Here is a 17278-nt window from a genome sequence, read left to right as displayed (position 1 = left end):
CAGCGACAATTAATTAATTATTATTAATTTCTTCTCAAAATACGCGACGGCCTTAAATCTTTAAAGGTGGTATACACTGAAAGTCAAACAAGCGATAAACGATCAAATCGACAAGATGAACAGACACGCATTTTTTGTTTTTACTAAAAATTTTAACTACTGGCATTTATACATCATTTACCATTCCAACTCCTGAATTGCGAAGGTAAGTAGTGGTGCTGTCCGAAAGGATGACTGGGACACGAATGACGCTGCTCGAACGCCTCGCAGAGAACACCTGCCGCCGGGTAAATGAAGAAAAAGTTCGTTAGGAGCGTGGACTTCGGGGAATCGTGGAATTCACCGGCGACTGTGGGATCCTTGGGGTTCTGTACGGTGGACGACAGTCGGGGACATATGGAGGATCGTTGCAGACCTACACGTAACGCCTTCAAATTACAGAGTGGCCAAGGGTCATCCATCACAACTGGGCCCATGGGACTTACGGGTCTCTGCGTACCGCCCCAACGTTTAAGTCGTTAGCAATTTCCTGCACGGGACTATTTTCGGGCCCAAATTCCATATGGCCCGATAATATCCGATAATACGGCCCGGCCGGCAGATTGGAGAATGGATCCTTGTCTCGTTCCGTCGATAGTCCCGTCGATCGGATTATCCTCCCGAACCCTCTCTTTTGTAGAAATTTCGCTGCATCCTCGCATCTCCGATTCGCTATTTTGCTCCGAATCGCCACACCGCAAGTTTCCAATAACAGTAATTTCGGGGGAGTCTCCTTTGCTTGAGTTATAGTTCTCTGAAGATTGCGTGACCGTATGAGTCCACCGTATCGTTTCTAATTTTCAATTACACTCGTCGAGGGATGTATGCGAGTTCTTAGTACATGCTAGTGGTATCGAAATGTGGGCCAGGCGAATGCGAAGAGGGTTTTTTTTTTAATTATTTGAAATTTGTGTGTTCCAGTTCTTTGACACCTGGATATTCTAATGCTTTGGAGTCGCGGTGGTGTAGTGCCTTAGTAGATAACTAATACGCGAGGATTCTATCGCATATAATTATTTATCTATGCAAACACTACTTAGGGACCTACAGACCTTCCCTATAAAAAGGCCGGAGTGCAAGAAATATTTTGGGGCCCCAAAGAATTTCTGAACGGTAAAAAAGCATAATAATAAAGAAAATAAAAGGAAGAATAAACATTAACATTGCCATATCATTAATAATATTAAATTATTATATTAGAAATTATGTTCTAATTTCACTTTTTCTTAATTTTAACCAAATAAAAAAATTTTGTTCTCATTTTTTCTGTTCTCTTTTCTTCATTTTTCCTTTTTCTGGGGCCCCTGTGCAGCCTGGGGCCCGCTGGGGACTCAGAATTTTAGAAAATGTGTCTCTTAAGGTCACAGAATTTTAGAAAATGTGTCTCTTAAGGTCACAGGTATTTCGATACTTATTTAGGTACTTGGAAGTTAATTTCATATTCCCCCAACTTATCGACGCGATGGGTGAGACGAATGCAGAAGAAGCTAACAGATACACCAGGTGGCAGTAGCGCACGGGGCACCCATAGCTCCTCCGATAACATTTTCAAGTATTATCGAACGTGTCGCGATTTTTTCTTCAAAATTTCTTTCTGTCCCCAGTTCAAAAGCTTGATACCGAAACGAAGACAACTTTCACGCAAACATCCACCACTGCTATCCAATCGGACGAGAACACCACGAAAGTCAGTGAAGCAAGAACAAAAGTGAACCATGCCTCCACGTCGGGCACGCATTTAGAGCTGAAGAAATCCTCGGCATTTTGGAATATCGACGAGGATCCTGCGCCTCAGTGGCTGATCGAGGAAGCCCTGAACAGAGAGACCGAGGTAAAAACAGCAAAGCATAGAAATTTTTTAATTGGAGCAGTTGATAATTTTTTTACTGCCTCAGATTGAATCAAGCGCAGTTAATGTAAATATCCCATTTTTTTCTGGCATGCTATATCAACGTCGAATCGAATCAGCGCAGCGAGCGATGGACAAAGGGTGAAACGACGTCGAACAAGGAGAGCGAGTGAGTTTGTACGCAATGAAAGCCATACTCGAGCGTTTTTAATCGAAATACTCCTGGTAATGTTCCCAGCCGACGTTTCCCGCAAAAAAAAAAAACGATCACGAAAATATGCCAAAATTATTGTAGCTGGATTAATGAAATATCTGCGCTGACGCGCGTGTATATGTGCGCCGGGAGTGCATACTCAATGATAAAGTGGAATTTATAAAAGTATTCGATAAAATTCCGACACGTAATCGTAACATGTTGCCCGGGGCGCGTCGGGCATTTCCGAACCTTCGTTTAACGAGATTTTCAAAATAATAAGAAAAATATTTCGCGTGTCAAATATGGCGAATGATTCTGGAATAACCCCTTGGCCCGAAATATTTTGGAATCATTTTTCAAGTTTAATATAGCAGAAGGGACGGGCGTGGAAATATTTCAAGCCAACATTGGTCGAGCATTGCAATTTGTTTCCATTCTTTTCATTCAATCTCCCATTTGCAATCTCAATTTAGAGTCTTCTTGATCTCGATTTAAAATCAGATACGAAGCGATTATCTCCGAGCTCGAGGTGAAACTCTCTGAAACGAAAGAGGACCTGGCGGAAGCTCTGAGGACGAAATCGATCGTCAAGGAGAAATACAAGAGGTGATATTCCAAATTACGATTAACCCTTCGGCAGTCGAATAAAATTTCAAATTCCGGTTTGAAAAATGTATAATTTTTTTTATGTAATAAAACATTTCCGTTTATGGTAAAAGCATGGTTTGCAAGTACCATTTTTCTTGTTCTCCCCCGTTTTCTTCTTCTTCTGTATACACTGTCTTCAGATAAACTGTCAAAGGGTTACACGCGGGGCAATCTCTGCAATTGAACTCTTCTCCAGATCGTTGGAGAACGTGAAGCTGGAAGCTCGCAAAGAGAACGAGATACTGCAGGACAGGATCGTACGCATCTGCACGTCCGTCTTGGAAAATTTCGGTCCCCGCGCGATGAGCGAAAAGGCAGGGCAGAATTATGGGTACAAGTGTCGCGGACTTATGAGGGGCCGCAAGAAGATATCGAGCAAATTGCATAAAAAGGTATCTGAAACAATACGAGCGATCGATTCGATCGAGGTGCACGGGATAGGAGGAGATTCGTATCACGCGTTCCAATTTCGCCAGCTGCGAGTGGCAGTCGCCAGATCGAACAAATTAAAACGGGAATTGGCGACGACCCGAATGGCGCTGAAAAGCAAATCGCAGAGGTACGAGTCGATCAGTAAATGCTTCGACAAGCTGAAGCTGGAGATAGAGGACATCGAGGCCAACCTGAACAATCTCATCTCCGAGAATCTCGCGCTGCACAAGAGGATGGAGGAGACGCGAGAGTGGATGGAGCAGAATGCGGGAAAGGAGCAGCGCGAGAAAGGTAACGCGGTTCATTTTAGAGACATCCAGAGGAGCAGGGAAATCGCGGGGCTGAAGAAGAAGGCCGAGGAAGACGCAGCGACGATTACTCAGCTTCGAAACAAGTAAGCGTTCAGTTGTGGGGAATAATCGATTGGAATGTTATTAGCGGTAAATGGTTAATTAGAAAATTTTTAGAAACTTAATGCTAAGAATGGTGTTTTTATGATTGAGGAGTTGAAATGGCGAACGATGTAAGTGGCAAAGAAATGAAAAGTTGTTTTCTTAGTGGGTGTTAATTCTATGGAGAATTTGGTGGCAAACGCTGAGTGCTACAACCCCTGGCAAAAAGTTTCGAACCAAACGTAATGATACGAAACTAACAAGAAATACCAATATTTTTTATTGAAAAGTTCTGGAAAAGTATTGAACATGATAAATTTGCAAAGAAATTAACAATAGTTAATTTAATATTTATATTACCTAGTACTCCATACGTCTATATTTTTTATTATATAATAAACGAAATTCGTAATTATTTTTGGTGGTTATACATTACCATAGTATCGTTGCATTTTATATATGTATAACAAATATTGGTATTTCTTGTTAGTTTCGTATCTTTGCGTTTGCTTTCAAACTTATTGCCAGGGGTTGTATAATAATTTATTACAGTTTCTAGGGATGTCGAAAAATAGATAAAAGAAAGGAATGAAAATTTTCAGTTCTAGCCCCTATAGTATTTACCTTTTCAACTTCTGAATTTTTGTGAAAATGGGAAATGGTATCGTGCTGATCGAAACGAGTTGATCAGCAAGTTGAATAATCCAGATTACTGCGATCAGAATCAGCGAACGCCAACAAGGGATTCTTACTGAGCAGTTACAAAAGTCAGCTAGCAGATCTGAGCAAGGAGAAGGATCAGCGAGTGTCGAAGATAAATTGTTTAGAGAACGAGATTAGCGCTGCGCGAAACAGTAATTCACAGCTGAAAGCGAAAGTACATATCCTGAGTTAAAAGTTGTTAAATGTGCTTCATATTTCGTGGACATGTTCTCTTGTCGACTAACTATGCCCAACAGATTTCGGTTTTGAGTAAGGAGAAGGATAACCTGCTAACTGACAATGGCAAGTCAGAGGCAGATATAAGGGAGAAGGTAAAGGCCTCTTCTAAACAATAATAAAAAGTGAACAAAGGTTCCTTTTTCGATATTTACCGTTTTTCTAATAGATGGAAAATCAACGTGCCAAGAACTGGGAAGAGTTGATGCAGAGGGAAGTTGACGCCATTAAAGCTGAGTACGAGGAAACCGTTAAGTCTATGAATGTGAAAATGATTGCTGCTGAAAGTCAGAACGTGGAGTACTCGAAAGCTATAAAAGTATGACAGAATTTTAGAGAAGTGAGAACTAATTTCTTGGTCCACGAGTATTCTTATTTCGCATTACTTTGGCCTAGGAATTTTTGAAAAAGCTTTACGAGTATCGGATCGATCATGAATCACAAAAAAGTCCCAATGGGGACGAAGCTAGCGAGAAAGAGGCTCACGAAACTGCCTGTAACATTTTAAACATGACACCGGAGGAACTCTCCGGCTTTATCAATGGAAAAGTGCCCAATTCGGTAATTTGTTTAATTTGCTATTAAATTTATTATTATTATTATTAACGAGATATAAACATCTTCCATCTCTTTCTAACGTTACATTCACAAACTCGCGCAGGTCAGCTCTTGGATGAGCGAATTGGGTCGAATAATTTCGAGGAACAATTTCTCCGAAGGCCTGTCGAAGTTTCTATTCAAAAAGACGATGAAGAAGACGAAGATGTAACGAGTGTTCAGGGAGATAATAGTTTTATAAATACTCCTCAAAATTGTTTAGCTATATATTAAAAAAGAAATGTACAACACGACATTTTGATTGCTAGTTTAGGAATAAAAAATTAAATACAACGAAATTCTAAACTCCCTACCTACAACTTCTTCCCTCGCGAAGGCTTAGCGTGTATCAAAGTAGTATAAAAAAAAAACGATTGAAAACCACCACCCAGCCCTCTCAATCCCTTCTTTATTTCCCATCGCGAAACCACTTCGAACTCAACATCAAAACATTTCAATCCTTCGATATTAATAACAAGAAATGAAATGAAAGTCGACTGGTTCCTTTACACGATGCACCTGATACAATAAAGAATGCGCTCGCTTTATAAATGCTATTAAACTCCCACATTAAAGCAGAAAGTAAGGCGATCAGCGTTCCTTTTTAAACAAGCCTACACAAAACACCGCAAGTGATATTCTCATAAATAACTACGACTACATACATAGGAAAAGTTGCAAGAACTCCGCAGATCACAATACGTTCCATTATGTTTTCCTCCATCTCCCAAAGCAAACACGATTGCATATCGATCCCATGTCATATTTAATACAGCCTCCATAAAAATCATAATACGCTCGAGACTCTCAACCAAATATTCATATAAGAGAAGCCAACATATAAAAGTCTAAGAACAGTGATGGAAAAGTATCTGTCAGAATAGACTACAAAACGCCAGAGGAGTTCTCTTCAATTATCGCTCTGGAGCTCGCTGGAGCCAGTGGCGTCGGGTGCCTTCTGCAGCTGGGCGCTCTGGAATCTCTCGTAGCCGCCATTATCCCCGAAGATCTTTCTCCCAGGGATCCTCTCATCATCCTTCACGCTCACTTCGGTCCCGATCTGCACCGGCCAAGGGACCTTGCCCTCGTTCCTCACGGACACCTGATTAGCCAGCTTCCGATCGTTGTTCTGATCGAACGGATCGTTATTACGAAGATTCTCCAGCGTCACCTTGCGACGACTCTCCTCTTCGGGGTAGGGTCTATCCATCAAGCTGGACCTCTTCGAGTATGAATCATAGCCGTCGTACAGGTGTCTGTAGCGAAACCTGCTGGGGTCCACGTTCCCCGGGATACGTTTGAAGCTTCCGTCCCTGGAAACTGGGGATCTGGTCCCGTCGTAAGGTCTGGGGTAGTTCCTCAGGTCCACGGGCTTCCTGACGACCTCCGGAAGGGTGGCGTAGTAGATAATCCTCTTCGGCTTGGGCGTCGGTCTGCTTCGCCCGTACAAATCCAGATCCTCGTCCCTGTACCGATCGTAGTAGTAAGAGTAGTCCTGGGGCAGACGCATGTAGTAGTCTCTCTCCATCCTGTAACGGTCTGGGTAGTAGTAGCTGTAGCCGCGACGGTAGGTCGGGGGGTCGTAGTCCCGTTCTCTAAGGGCGTTCCTGTACCAAGCGAAGTCCAGGTCGTCGTAGCCTCTGGTCACTGGCATGTCCCTTGTCTCTCGGTGATCGTAGCTCCTCCTGTGGTGGCTGGTGACGAAATCTGCTCTCGGCTCGTGGTAGCTCCTCGCGTTCCCCATGTCTTCGTCGTCCACCGTCTGCTGCACCATCTGGTCAGGGTTCCTTCGATGAAGGAACTGTATGGAGAAAGGCTGAGTGGACCAGCTCTCCGGGGAGCTCAGGCGGACCTCGCGAACGTTCTTCGTGGTCGAGATCTGCTCCATTTTTGTTTCATTCTCTGCATCCCGTCGGACTCTGGACAAACCTTCTTTGGTCTTGTCTGACGTCTCTTCTGGAGTGTCTTTGCAATTTGCTGATCGAAGGTGCGTCATCACGATTCCTGTCTTGAACACCTTGTCCTCCATCTCAGCATCCTCGGCTTCGTCGAGATTCTCGTACCGGTCGTCGAAGATTCGATCGAATTGATCGTGCGAATTTTGCGCATTGGCGCCGTTTGAATCCAGTCGATCGAGCTTTAGACTCTTCTGCGGGGTTTCCAGAGGGTCCAGGCGACCCACGCCGCTCACGCTGCGCACTTCGAACGCGGAGCTGTCCAAGCGGGACCACCATGGGTGGTTCCACTGGTCCTTCGAATGCGGAAGAACCTGCCATGCCTTACCGATCCCTGCCGCGTCGATTTCCGTTGATAGGAACAGCAGCGTGTATATTTTGAAGAGGTATAGTCGCATCGTTGGTCTGCAAATTTTATACAAAGGGAAATTTTCTTTCTACTCTTTGGAATAATCGGGTTCCGAGGGGAGGATTGCAATCGTGGAGCACAATGAGGAGGAATCTTGACACTCTAACTGAAAGCCTAAAGTTCCAACGGCGACATTGAACGCGTTAATGCATTCGTTACGTCGCGAAATGAGCGGTAGCCAACAATACGCGGCCGATTACCGTTGGAGCCTAAATTAGCCGTGAATGTCAGCCGAAGCTTTCACCGAAACGGCGGGAGGACTCTGTAAAAACCGACGACAGACGTTTAATGACCGTTCCGTCCGGTAAGCCGCGCGGTCAGATGAGATCGCCCTCGACTGTGGGACCACCACTCCGATCCCCATAACAAATATCATTTCCCGAGCGTTTCCGCGGTATTATACCGAGTTCCGGGCAACACGTAGATCCGGTAGCGCGATTGTTCACTCGACTACATTTACGGTGGCATCCTCCACGCGAAACCCAGGCAGAATCCAGGGACTCGTTAACACGCGTGCACCGCGACCAAAGTTCAATGCACCATTCAGCTCGGGACCAACTGCGTACCGATTCCGGTTACGAAACTTCTATTCGGGTAACAATAGAGCCACGTTGTCGAAAATTCTGCCGCTACGAGTAGGCTACTTCTTTTTCCACGAGCCTCTATTTTACAAGATTTTATTCAGCTTCACTTGTGAGTTTGTCAGGGTGAAATCTTGTAAGCTAATTTTGACCCACTTCCACATATCCGATCGACTTGAAACTTTGCACACATACGTAGTTCCGATGACAATACAATATTCTCACTAAAAAACATAAAATACTTATTCTTTCCTTTTTAGTGCATTTTAATAAAAGTTTTTTTTTTTTAAATTGCTATAAATCTAATAGAAAAATCTGAAACGATCCACCGTGCAGGGGATTCTATCACATCAGTGGTCTCGTGTTAAATAATCCATCAGAATTTTTTATACCGACTTCTAGTAAACTTGATTTACGAACCGAATCACTGTAATCGAGCAGCTAACTCTCTCATGCCTTATTTCACAAAAGATGCTTGAAGGTAGGTACGTTTAGCTCGCCGGAGCGCGTCGAGCCGAGGATCCCGAAGCTTTTTGCTCGGTCAGTTAACATGAAATAAGTTTGCGAAGTGACTGATCCTTGCATCGACGTGCGACCGTAGTTACGACCTATAATGAGTGTACTTGAAAGGCAGCTTATCTCCTGATCTGGATTTACAGAGAAGAATGTAGTCGAGATTGTGCTTTTAATCGACGAATCATTTACAAGTCGATGGACAGTGTCGAATTCGATGTTACGCGAAGTATGCAAAACTGACGAGCTCTTATCGGGTCCCGCTCGGTTAGGAACACGACGTGCAACATTGTAACCGCAAAAAAGCAACGAGGAAGAGGATAGGACGTCTCAGCATAGCGGAACAAATCTCCAGCAGGATCTCCTCCGTTAGCATCGGTATCACACTGTTACGCTCGCTGTTTTACAGTTAGGAGTCGCTCGCGGACCGTTTTTTACACTTGCTATTATATTTCGGTCGCTTCTTAATCACTGGTCTCGGAGATTTCGGTGATGGAATCGAATAACGAGTTGAGAGGAATTTGAAGCACCGTAAGGAATCAACCGAATGACTTGTCGTTTGGAATATTAAGGAGGAGCTGTTTAAAGATTAAACAGATTCAAAAATCAAAATCGAGGAGGAAGATTAACTCCAGTTTCAAAGTAGTCTATGAGAAGAATTGACGAGGATTAATTGTCAAAGCTGCCACAAAAAGGTTAGCTAAATCCCAAACGAATCTATGAATAGGATCAAGGGCAGATTTGGAGATTTGGCCCTTTTCGAGAAATATCATTAAATATTTTAATTTGAAACAGTTGAGAGAATTTTAAAATTAATTCAATATGGTAACTCGCATATGGGTTATTGTTAATTTGATACATGACCAAAGTTGAATTATTTTTAAACTTGTCCCAAGCCTCTGAGTTTATAGATCACCCGGTAATAAAATCACCCCATAATAAAAACTTTTCCAATTTCTTTCGCCCAAAATTTGCCGCCCTGGGCTACAGCCTGCTTAGCCTACATAGAAATCCGCCCCGAATAGGATTAATTATTAAAAGCAAAGGCGAGAAGATATGTGAAATTATCCACTCCCCAAAGTAATTTCTCAAAGAGATTCGCTGCTTAAATTGAGAGAACAAAACTAACACAAATTCCAGAGTGGTCTGCAAAGGATTAGGTGAATGACAATGTGGTTCACAGGGAGAATGATGAAAATTGAAATGAAAGTCGAGAGAAGAGGTTTACCTGGATTCCTGAATACCAGTGTGTCCGCGGCTTCGAAATGTCGTTGACTGTCCGGAGCTACTACGATTACTACGCTCCGCGAACTACGGCTTCCCGGTTTACCCCGGCTTCGTATCTGCATACCCGGTGCTGTTGTCGCCGCTAAAACGCGCTCACCCCCCTACCTGCTAGACAGAGCTTAACTACCGTTCTCAATTGGTCGCCGTTTTTAACTGTAATGTCTTGTACCGAAAGATAGGCAAATGGCTTCCTCTGCGACGCATCAGGAAAGGATCGGAGAAAATCGTTTAACGAGCTTTATCGGAACTAGCGCGCTAACGGGTTGCAGTGCAGACAGTTGGCACCTTTAAATGCTGGAGTTCTGGGAAACCCGTTCCCAAGAACGCTCGACAGGGATCCTTATTATTTCTCAAGCGCATATCGATGGTCACGTGATTCGCAAATATTGCAAACACTGTGCATGAGCATAATAATAATTCGTTATTGCACAGTAGATTTTACAATAGAAAACATAAAAAAGCGAGAAAGAGAAAGAGGAAAAAGAAAAAGAATAGTTAGATTTGAATAGCACATATAACACTAGAGGAGTGCAAAAGGCGAGGTACAGCTGTCAACTGTTATTAATCTTACCATTTAAAGCTACTTAAAAGTAATACTAACACAATAGAGTACACGAAAAGTAAATGTAGACGGCCAGATAACATAATCAAAAGTAAGAAGTAACATCGGGACCAGGGGCGAATTTTCAGATTTGGCGCCCCTAGGCTAACAAGCGTCTGCCGCCCTTTCCGTGAAATATCATAAAACATTTTAATCGAAAAGAGTCGAGACAATTTTAAAATTAATTCAACATGGCTACTCACATGTGACTTTTTGCTAATTCGCTACATGAAAAAGAAGTGAATTGTTTTTAAAGTTTCTCAAGCCACTATGTTTAAACATTTTCTAATTTCTTTCGCTCAAAACTTGCCGCTCCCCAAAATTTTCCGCACCCGAAAATTTGCCGCCCTGGGCTGCAGTCTCCTTAGCCCATGCGCAAATCCACCCCTGATCAGGACTTTATATTCTCGGACGATTCATGAGAATAATGGAAATTTTGGTATTTCCTCGATGAAGTCGTTTGAGTAGCTAATCCTCTAATTATTTCGACGATTGTATTCAGCACAATGTGTAAATTCGGTTGCTATCGTTGTTTGCAAAATTTACGATTCATGTTACACGCACTTATAAAATTAAAGTTGATTGGTGGAGGTCAGATGGATTGCCCGGTCCGAGCGGTTCCTCGAACAGCGATCGAGGGGAAATCGGCCCTCTCCAGTGACCCCTACGCGTGCTCATGGTGTAGGAAGAGACAGAGAGCGAGCAAGAGGAGAACGTTAAGAAGAGGAGCGCCAAGGTAGACTGGCGGCATGGTGGGAGCTACCCCTCACTCGCTCTCACCGGCCAATACGTTTGACCTCCGCATAACAAATACATAATCATGGAGGTTTAGTTACACATATTTATTATTTAAACCATCTCCGTACTCTCAATTACACGAATATCGAGCCTCTTGTTTTCAATTGTTCGTTTTCACCTTCCATCTCTGTGGAGTAATTTGCAAAGTATAAAAAAGCGGAACAGAGAGTGCAGACTGAAAATAGAATGGGCCTGAATGGATTGCGAGCGACATAATACATAATAGCGCTGTCATGCGCTACGGTGCATAAATTGGGGTAGACTCAAACGTGTATTGTCCAAAGAACAAATAAAACCTACAACTATCAGCCCTTTAGTATGAAAACGAATTAATCTTGAATGTCACAAATCTACAGATTAACAAGTGCCCAGGCAATCGTGTTTTCAGCTTCGATAAAATAATTAACAATTCCTTTGCAACGGAAATATTCCTTACAGTTATCGAGACCACTATGACTAATTCATGCAGTTTCCCTGAAAATAAAATACGGATTTCTTCATACTTAGAACGAGGGACGCTGATTCCAAACACATATGTAGATTAAACTTATTACGAAGCGAGATGAATATGTAATATATAAGTGAAAAATATTGTTAAGGCTCTTAGTGTCTTTCAAAATCAAAGATAATTCACTCGTGCAGTGAGAATGTCCCTTATCGAGTTCAACCTATCGGATCACAGCTCCAAGAGAAATGCTCCGCCCATTCACGTTTCATAGAAACGCATAAAATGGATTCATTCAAGGAAAATACGATACACCCGACGTGCATTGGTTAGTGAGTCTTGAACGTAGCGTTTTCGTGGACGTTCGAGGCCGTAGTACCGTAACGATGCTTGAATAACTTACAGTTTACTCCCAATCGATTAATGAAACATGGTGTAGGATCAATGTAAATAATTTCAGCGAATATTTATTTACGCTCTAAGTGTATTCACTCTGAAATCAGGGTCGCGATAACGGAAAGATGGCTGAGGAAGGGAAGAAGATATCCTTTGGCTTCGCCAAGTCCATTAGGAAGCCTGTTTTAAAGCAAACCTTACCACAGGAACCGAAAAAGGTCGATTACATCGAGTGTCTCGATGAGAAGAGTATTAAAGTGATTGGGTAAGCTAAAGAATAACACATAACATAAACATAACCTATAAAAAGTATATAAGATTTTATTTATTCCGAGAATCTTGAAAAACGTTCTTGGTTTCAGCGAGGAGGAGAAGAAGGACGAACCTCTCGTTATTCCGTTGCTGGGTTCGAAAACCTGGCACGAAAGAATTGTTAACAGAATCGATGCCGACATCTTCGAACCCAGGACAAAGGAGAGTAAAGAGAACGCTAACGTTAAGCAGGAGGAAGTGGACTTGACGAACGGGAGCACGTCACCAAAGATAAAGCTAGAACCAGTAGAGGTCGAGGAGATTAAAGTTGTTACTTTAGAAGAGCAAGCGGCTAAAGAAATTATCGCAGAACTTACTTCTAACGAGAAGCAAGAGACTGAATCAAAAACCCTGACCTTGCCACTGGTAGATGATCAGTCGTTAAGGGGCAAAGACCAGGTAGACAGTCGCACGTATATATTATATTTATCTGAGGTACTTTATTATCTTATGCGCTACCCTATTTTTCTTTAGTCTACGTTAGAGGACTATGAAAAAATCCCAGTCGATGCCTTTGGCGTAGCAATGCTACGGGGAATGGGATGGCAGCCAGGCAAGGGAATTGGTAAAAACGAAAAGTATGCGATTTACTTTAGAAACATTTTTGCAGTGCGTTTAATATATGAATTATTGTGGAATAAATAAAGAACTGCTACTATTTCAGGCTTGTCTCAGCCCTTACACCTGAATTACGTCCAAAAGGCATGGGCCTCGGGGCTGACAAAGTAACGCTACAAAAGCAAACTACAAATTCTAAGAAGCAAGAGGAGGAGCTTAAAATTGAGAAAGGGACGTTCGTGAAAATCATCGCTGGGAAACAAAGCAACGCTTACGGTCAGATAGAAGGATTTGACGACGACGCTGGGAGACTTATAATCAAACTGGCCCTTGGAGGGAATACTATATCTGTAAATGAGTTCATGGTGCAGCCAGTAACCAATTCGGAGTATTCGAAGAATGCGAAAGTTCTAAGTTAGTGTGAATAATCAGTTTCCTTTCAGGGACTTTTAAAATGAGTAACAAAGCTGTCCTTACAATGTGCAGACAGTTAAAAATATTAGAGATTAAACAATATCTTCTTTTGCTTTTGGTTTTAAAAGTCCCTCCACCTTTTACAAGAACCGCGATAATTATAGAGGTTGTAGCCTTTAGTATTTTATGGGATTGATTTCAGATGCTAAGAAGTACGAAGAGTACAAAGACAAGAAGTCTAAAGAATCCAAGGAAACCAAGCATAAAATAGTTAAAAAGCGAAAATCAACTCCTTCCGAATGCTCGGAGGGCAGCAAAGACGAGGAGAGGAGTAATTTCGACGAGGAACAGAAGAAAGGTGGAAAGCACGATAGAAACAAGAGTGACAGAGTAGACAAGAAATCAAAAAGCCGGAAGAGGCACTCAGAGTCCGACAGCGATAATGATAGCGAGTACGGAAAAAGAAGGAAGCATGGGAGGAGCAGGTCCGGTAGCAGCGAGTCGTACAAATCAAAGAAATCGAAAAAATCAAAGAAGCACAAGAAGCAAGACAGCTCGCCAGAGAGGTCGAGTAAAAAGCATAAGAAGAAGGATAAAGAGCGGGAGAAAACGAAAGACAGGACATCGAGGAGTCACGCCGAGAAACGGAAACACAAAAAACGGGGCAGGTCAAGATCTCGATCGTCCAGTAAACGATAACAGTTTTTGGCCAATATACCCTGTTATTTTACGTTTACGACGAGCTGTACAATTTTGTTCATATACATTTTGTAATAAAACTTATTTTTACAAGATCGTTTTTCTTGTACTTAGCCATAAATTTTTAAGAACGTAACTGTACTTATGAAAATAATTACTCCAACTCATGTACGAAATGCTGAGAAGTTTTGAAATAACTAATCATTGCTCCTGATTAACAATTTAAAGATACGTCCATACTGCTATGACGCTATCAAGGAAGATTTGTTTGATAATGCAACTTGCTTACGTAATCTTGACAAAGTTGCAGAATGCGCACCTAACCTCAAAAATTATCATGCTACGCGGAAACATCGTGAAACGTGGATTGCGAATAATGTCGAGTACGTAGTTTTACTTCTTCTAAAAATATTACAGTCGAAATGCACGGAAATGCGTTAGAGAACGTATTTAATCTTTCTAATATTCTTTTCAGCATTTCGTTTGGCGCTAGTACAGCTCGCGGTTGGCGAAGACAAATCAACGAACATAGCGCAAGCGGTTTCGTTCATCGAACACGCGAAACAACAACAGGCTGATATTATCGCCCTTCCCGAATGTTTCAATTCGCCGTACGGTATATGTATGTAATGTTTTTCATCGCTCTTTTTACACTAACTTGATAAAAATTGTAAATTACTCACGCTTACGTTCGGGAGGTAACGAGGAAACCACGGTTTGGCACTTTTAACAGATATTACCGGTATTTAAGTCACTTTTTGTCGCAAGGGCTGCTCGGTAGCAGCGTCTCGGCTCGCGGTTTCGAAAAGTACTGCGGGAGTCGTTGAGAAACGAACTTTTTCTATTAATATTTTGTGCAGGGTATTTGTATAACAAATCTTGTGGAAAAATTTGATTTGAAAATTGTTGTAATTATTCTTAGTTAAATTTGTTTAATATTACGATATAAAGGTGTCGATTGTAAATAGTTCTGTTAGATCCCTTGACCACAATGGGATATTTGAATTTGTAAGAATTATGGCGCGCAGAGAGCTATATATATATATATATAGCTCTCTGCGCGCCATAATTCTTACAAATTCAAATATCCCACTGTGGTCAAGGGATTTATATATATATATTGTATTGTAAAAAATTTATTTTACATCTCGTTACATGGAAAGATTGATATTCAATTGAAGAGTCCCTGTAGAAAATGCTGTAAATGCCAAAAATCAAAGTCTATACTATAAATATTACCATTAGCACGTAGAATATTTTCTGATAAAAAATTTTATTTTTATTTTGGCACTTATAGTGTTTTCTACAAGGACTCTTCTTCTTACTGTATCTCTTAAAAATCCAGCTGTTTCTGGTATTGCACCCGCACAAAAGAATTGCATTTATGGTTCCCATATGTGGCTATACCTGCAACAAGAACAAGCAGTGTTAGTAAAATAAAGAACTTGAATGTTTCACTCCGCAGCACACTTTGCGAAATATGCCGAGAGCATCCCCGACGGGGAAACGAGCGTTGCGTTATCGGAAGCAGCCAGAAGGAATAACGTATACGTGATCGGTGGTACAATACCCGAAAGGGAAGCCGATAAATTGTACAATACATGCACCGTTTGGTCGCCGGATGGGACTCTGATAGCAAAGCACAGGAAGGTAAGCAGCTTTCCTTTTGTTCCAGCGAAATTAGAAACAGCGGTGCGGAAAATCGTTTTACACCGCTGCGGGAACAATACCGTGGAATCGTTTCGAAAATATATTTTCTCTGCACTATGTGCTGGAAGATACATACTGTTACACCTTGTAACAGAAAACCCTGTAAAGTACATAATTGGAAAACAGAATACTAATAAAAGTGAGAAAGAAATAAGGTTCAATTTTTTTTGTTGTCTTATCAGATGCATTTATTCGACATCGACATTAAAGGGAAAATTACATTCCGTGAGAGCGATGCACTGAGTCCTGGCGGTTCGCTCACGATGTTCGAGGCGAAGGGCTGTAAAATAGGAGTTGGTATTTGCTACGATATCAGGTTCGAAGAAATGGCACGCCTTTATCGGAACAAAGGTAGGTACTGCAGACGCAGGAGCTTGATAGAGTAATCCTATGATCACAACCACCCTCTATAAATCTCCTATTACTGTCCATAAAGAGCTCTCAGAAACCGTATAGAACTATTTGTACGCGAAATAAAGTTAAGCGCGGTAATATATAGTGGCAGGGTGGCTTCAATATGGGGGCTCGTAAGGAGTTAAAGTAGATGGTGGAACGTGGGACGAGAAATTGCGGAGTGGACGGAATCCAGTGTGTTCGTAATTCCCGTTTCTCTGGGTCAGGTTGCCAAATGCTGATATACCCAGCAGCATTCAACACGACCACCGGACCACTGCACTGGTCGTTGCTTCAGCGTTCCAGAGCAAATGACAATCAATTATACGTCGCTTGCGTATCGCCGGCTCGCGGCTCTCCACCCGGCTACGTCGCATGGGGGCATACCCAGTTAACCAACCCCTGGGGTGAAATTCTTCACGAGCTGGATGCCAGCGAGGGCATCATAGTCGCTGATATAGGTAATTGCCACTTTAGACTGTTACACGATACCCTGTCAACTTATTTCCACGCCTGACAATTTATCGACGTTTCCTTCTACGCTCTCTCCATCAAACTGCATAGAATTACTGCGAGGATATTTATTACCTTAATCCGATTTATATTAAAAAAGTAAAGGATTGAACTTGTAAAGAAGTTGTGTGAGGTTTAGAATTTTTAGGGTCTTGAAACATCGGGATTTCGCATTTTTTTTTCAGATCTAAAGGTCGTAGATGAGGTGAGAGCTCAAATACCGACGTTCTCTCAGAGGCGCACCGATCTCTACGACACTATTTGGAAAAAGGATTAATTTAATCGTATATTACGATTCCACAAGATATTTCCATGCAGATTTTTCACATTTGTACTTAATAAAACGTAAAGCAAACGATTAGTGCATATTGCACTGTGTTTCTTTTTCTAGCGCACTGATTCCCAACCTGTGGATCGCGAAATCTTCCTCGGGGAGGGTCTGGGCTAGGCCGTGGTTATTTTTAGTTGATGATTCTTAGCGCATATTTATTTTAACTTGTTCTATTAATGATGTAACACTGATTTTTCATAAATAAAAGAAGAGGAAGCGAATTGCCCAGATGCAAGCACAGCCATCGCACTACATAAGGTAATTAAATATA

At 42.0% G+C, this 17278-nt stretch overlaps 4 protein-coding genes across 4 annotated transcripts in view; 3 read left to right on the top strand and 1 right to left on the bottom strand.

Annotated features, from left to right (window-relative positions):
* Window positions 1-5398, top strand: part of LOC143367228 (uncharacterized) — a 71801-nt gene extending 66403 nt beyond the window's left edge. The window contains exons 4-13 of the mRNA XM_076808853.1: window positions 1644-1870; window positions 2008-2057; window positions 2586-2690; window positions 2929-3124; window positions 3209-3558; window positions 4265-4433; window positions 4516-4590; window positions 4665-4814; window positions 4892-5056; window positions 5157-5398. Of these exons, the coding sequence (XP_076664968.1) occupies window positions 1644-1870; window positions 2008-2057; window positions 2586-2690; window positions 2929-3124; window positions 3209-3558; window positions 4265-4433; window positions 4516-4590; window positions 4665-4814; window positions 4892-5056; window positions 5157-5264 (1595 nt within the window). The 3' untranslated portion in view covers window positions 5265-5398. The remainder of the gene's footprint in view (window positions 1-1643; window positions 1871-2007; window positions 2058-2585; window positions 2691-2928; window positions 3125-3208; window positions 3559-4264; window positions 4434-4515; window positions 4591-4664; window positions 4815-4891; window positions 5057-5156) is intronic.
* LOC143366834 (uncharacterized) lies at window positions 5306-10057 on the bottom strand. The gene is made up of 2 exons (XM_076808246.1): window positions 9779-10057; window positions 5306-7452 (listed from the first exon to the last, which is right to left on the bottom strand). Exon 2 carries the CDS (start codon window positions 7443-7445, stop codon window positions 6003-6005), a length of 1443 nt encoding a protein of 480 aa, XP_076664361.1. The 5' UTR covers window positions 7446-7452; window positions 9779-10057; the 3' UTR covers window positions 5306-6002.
* A 1956-nt stretch (window positions 10058-12013) lies between these two features.
* Window positions 12014-14155, top strand: LOC143366836 (G-patch domain and KOW motifs-containing protein-like). The gene is made up of 5 exons (XM_076808248.1): window positions 12014-12342; window positions 12440-12788; window positions 12864-12967; window positions 13054-13361; window positions 13564-14155. The coding sequence occupies exons 1-5, from the start codon at window positions 12203-12205 to the stop codon at window positions 14058-14060; spliced, it is 1398 nt and encodes a 465-aa protein (XP_076664363.1). The 5' UTR covers window positions 12014-12202; the 3' UTR covers window positions 14061-14155.
* Window positions 14156-14289: 134 nt separating this feature from the next.
* On the top strand, window positions 14290-17018 carry LOC143366840 (omega-amidase NIT2-like). Its single transcript, XM_076808259.1, has 6 exons — window positions 14290-14443; window positions 14536-14682; window positions 15526-15710; window positions 15953-16121; window positions 16391-16624; window positions 16862-17018. The coding sequence occupies exons 1-6, from the start codon at window positions 14305-14307 to the stop codon at window positions 16951-16953; spliced, it is 966 nt and encodes a 321-aa protein (XP_076664374.1). The 5' UTR covers window positions 14290-14304; the 3' UTR covers window positions 16954-17018.
* Window positions 17019-17278: the final 260 nt, after the last annotated feature.

The sequence above is a fragment of the Andrena cerasifolii genome, chromosome 3 (genome assembly GCF_050908995.1).
Source record: "Andrena cerasifolii isolate SP2316 chromosome 3, iyAndCera1_principal, whole genome shotgun sequence".
Taxonomy (NCBI): domain Eukaryota; kingdom Metazoa; phylum Arthropoda; class Insecta; order Hymenoptera; family Andrenidae; genus Andrena; species Andrena cerasifolii.
The sequence above is the reverse complement of the archived record's forward strand: the minus strand, read 5'-3'. Positions and strand labels throughout refer to the sequence as shown.

Bases quoted from the DNA above. Each gene is read 5' to 3' on its own strand.
- LOC143366834 (XM_076808246.1), bottom strand. From the start codon at position 7,445: ATGCGACTATACCTCTTCAAAATATACACGCTGCTGTTCCTATCAACG.
- LOC143366836 (XM_076808248.1), top strand. From the start codon at position 12,203: ATGGCTGAGGAAGGGAAGAAGATATCCTTTGGCTTCGCCAAGTCCATT. The intron at 12,343-12,439 runs GTAAGCTAAAGA...TCTTGGTTTCAG, and splicing joins AAGAGTATTAAAGTGATTGG to CGAGGAGGAGAAGAAGGACG. The intron at 12,968-13,053 runs GTATGCGATTTA...CTACTATTTCAG, and splicing joins GGAATTGGTAAAAACGAAAA to GCTTGTCTCAGCCCTTACAC.
- LOC143366840 (XM_076808259.1), top strand. From the start codon at position 14,305: ATGACGCTATCAAGGAAGATTTGTTTGATAATGCAACTTGCTTACGTA. The intron at 14,683-15,525 runs GTATGTAATGTT...TTCACTCCGCAG, and splicing joins CAATTCGCCGTACGGTATAT to CACACTTTGCGAAATATGCC. The intron at 15,711-15,952 runs GTAAGCAGCTTT...TTGTCTTATCAG, and splicing joins TGATAGCAAAGCACAGGAAG to ATGCATTTATTCGACATCGA.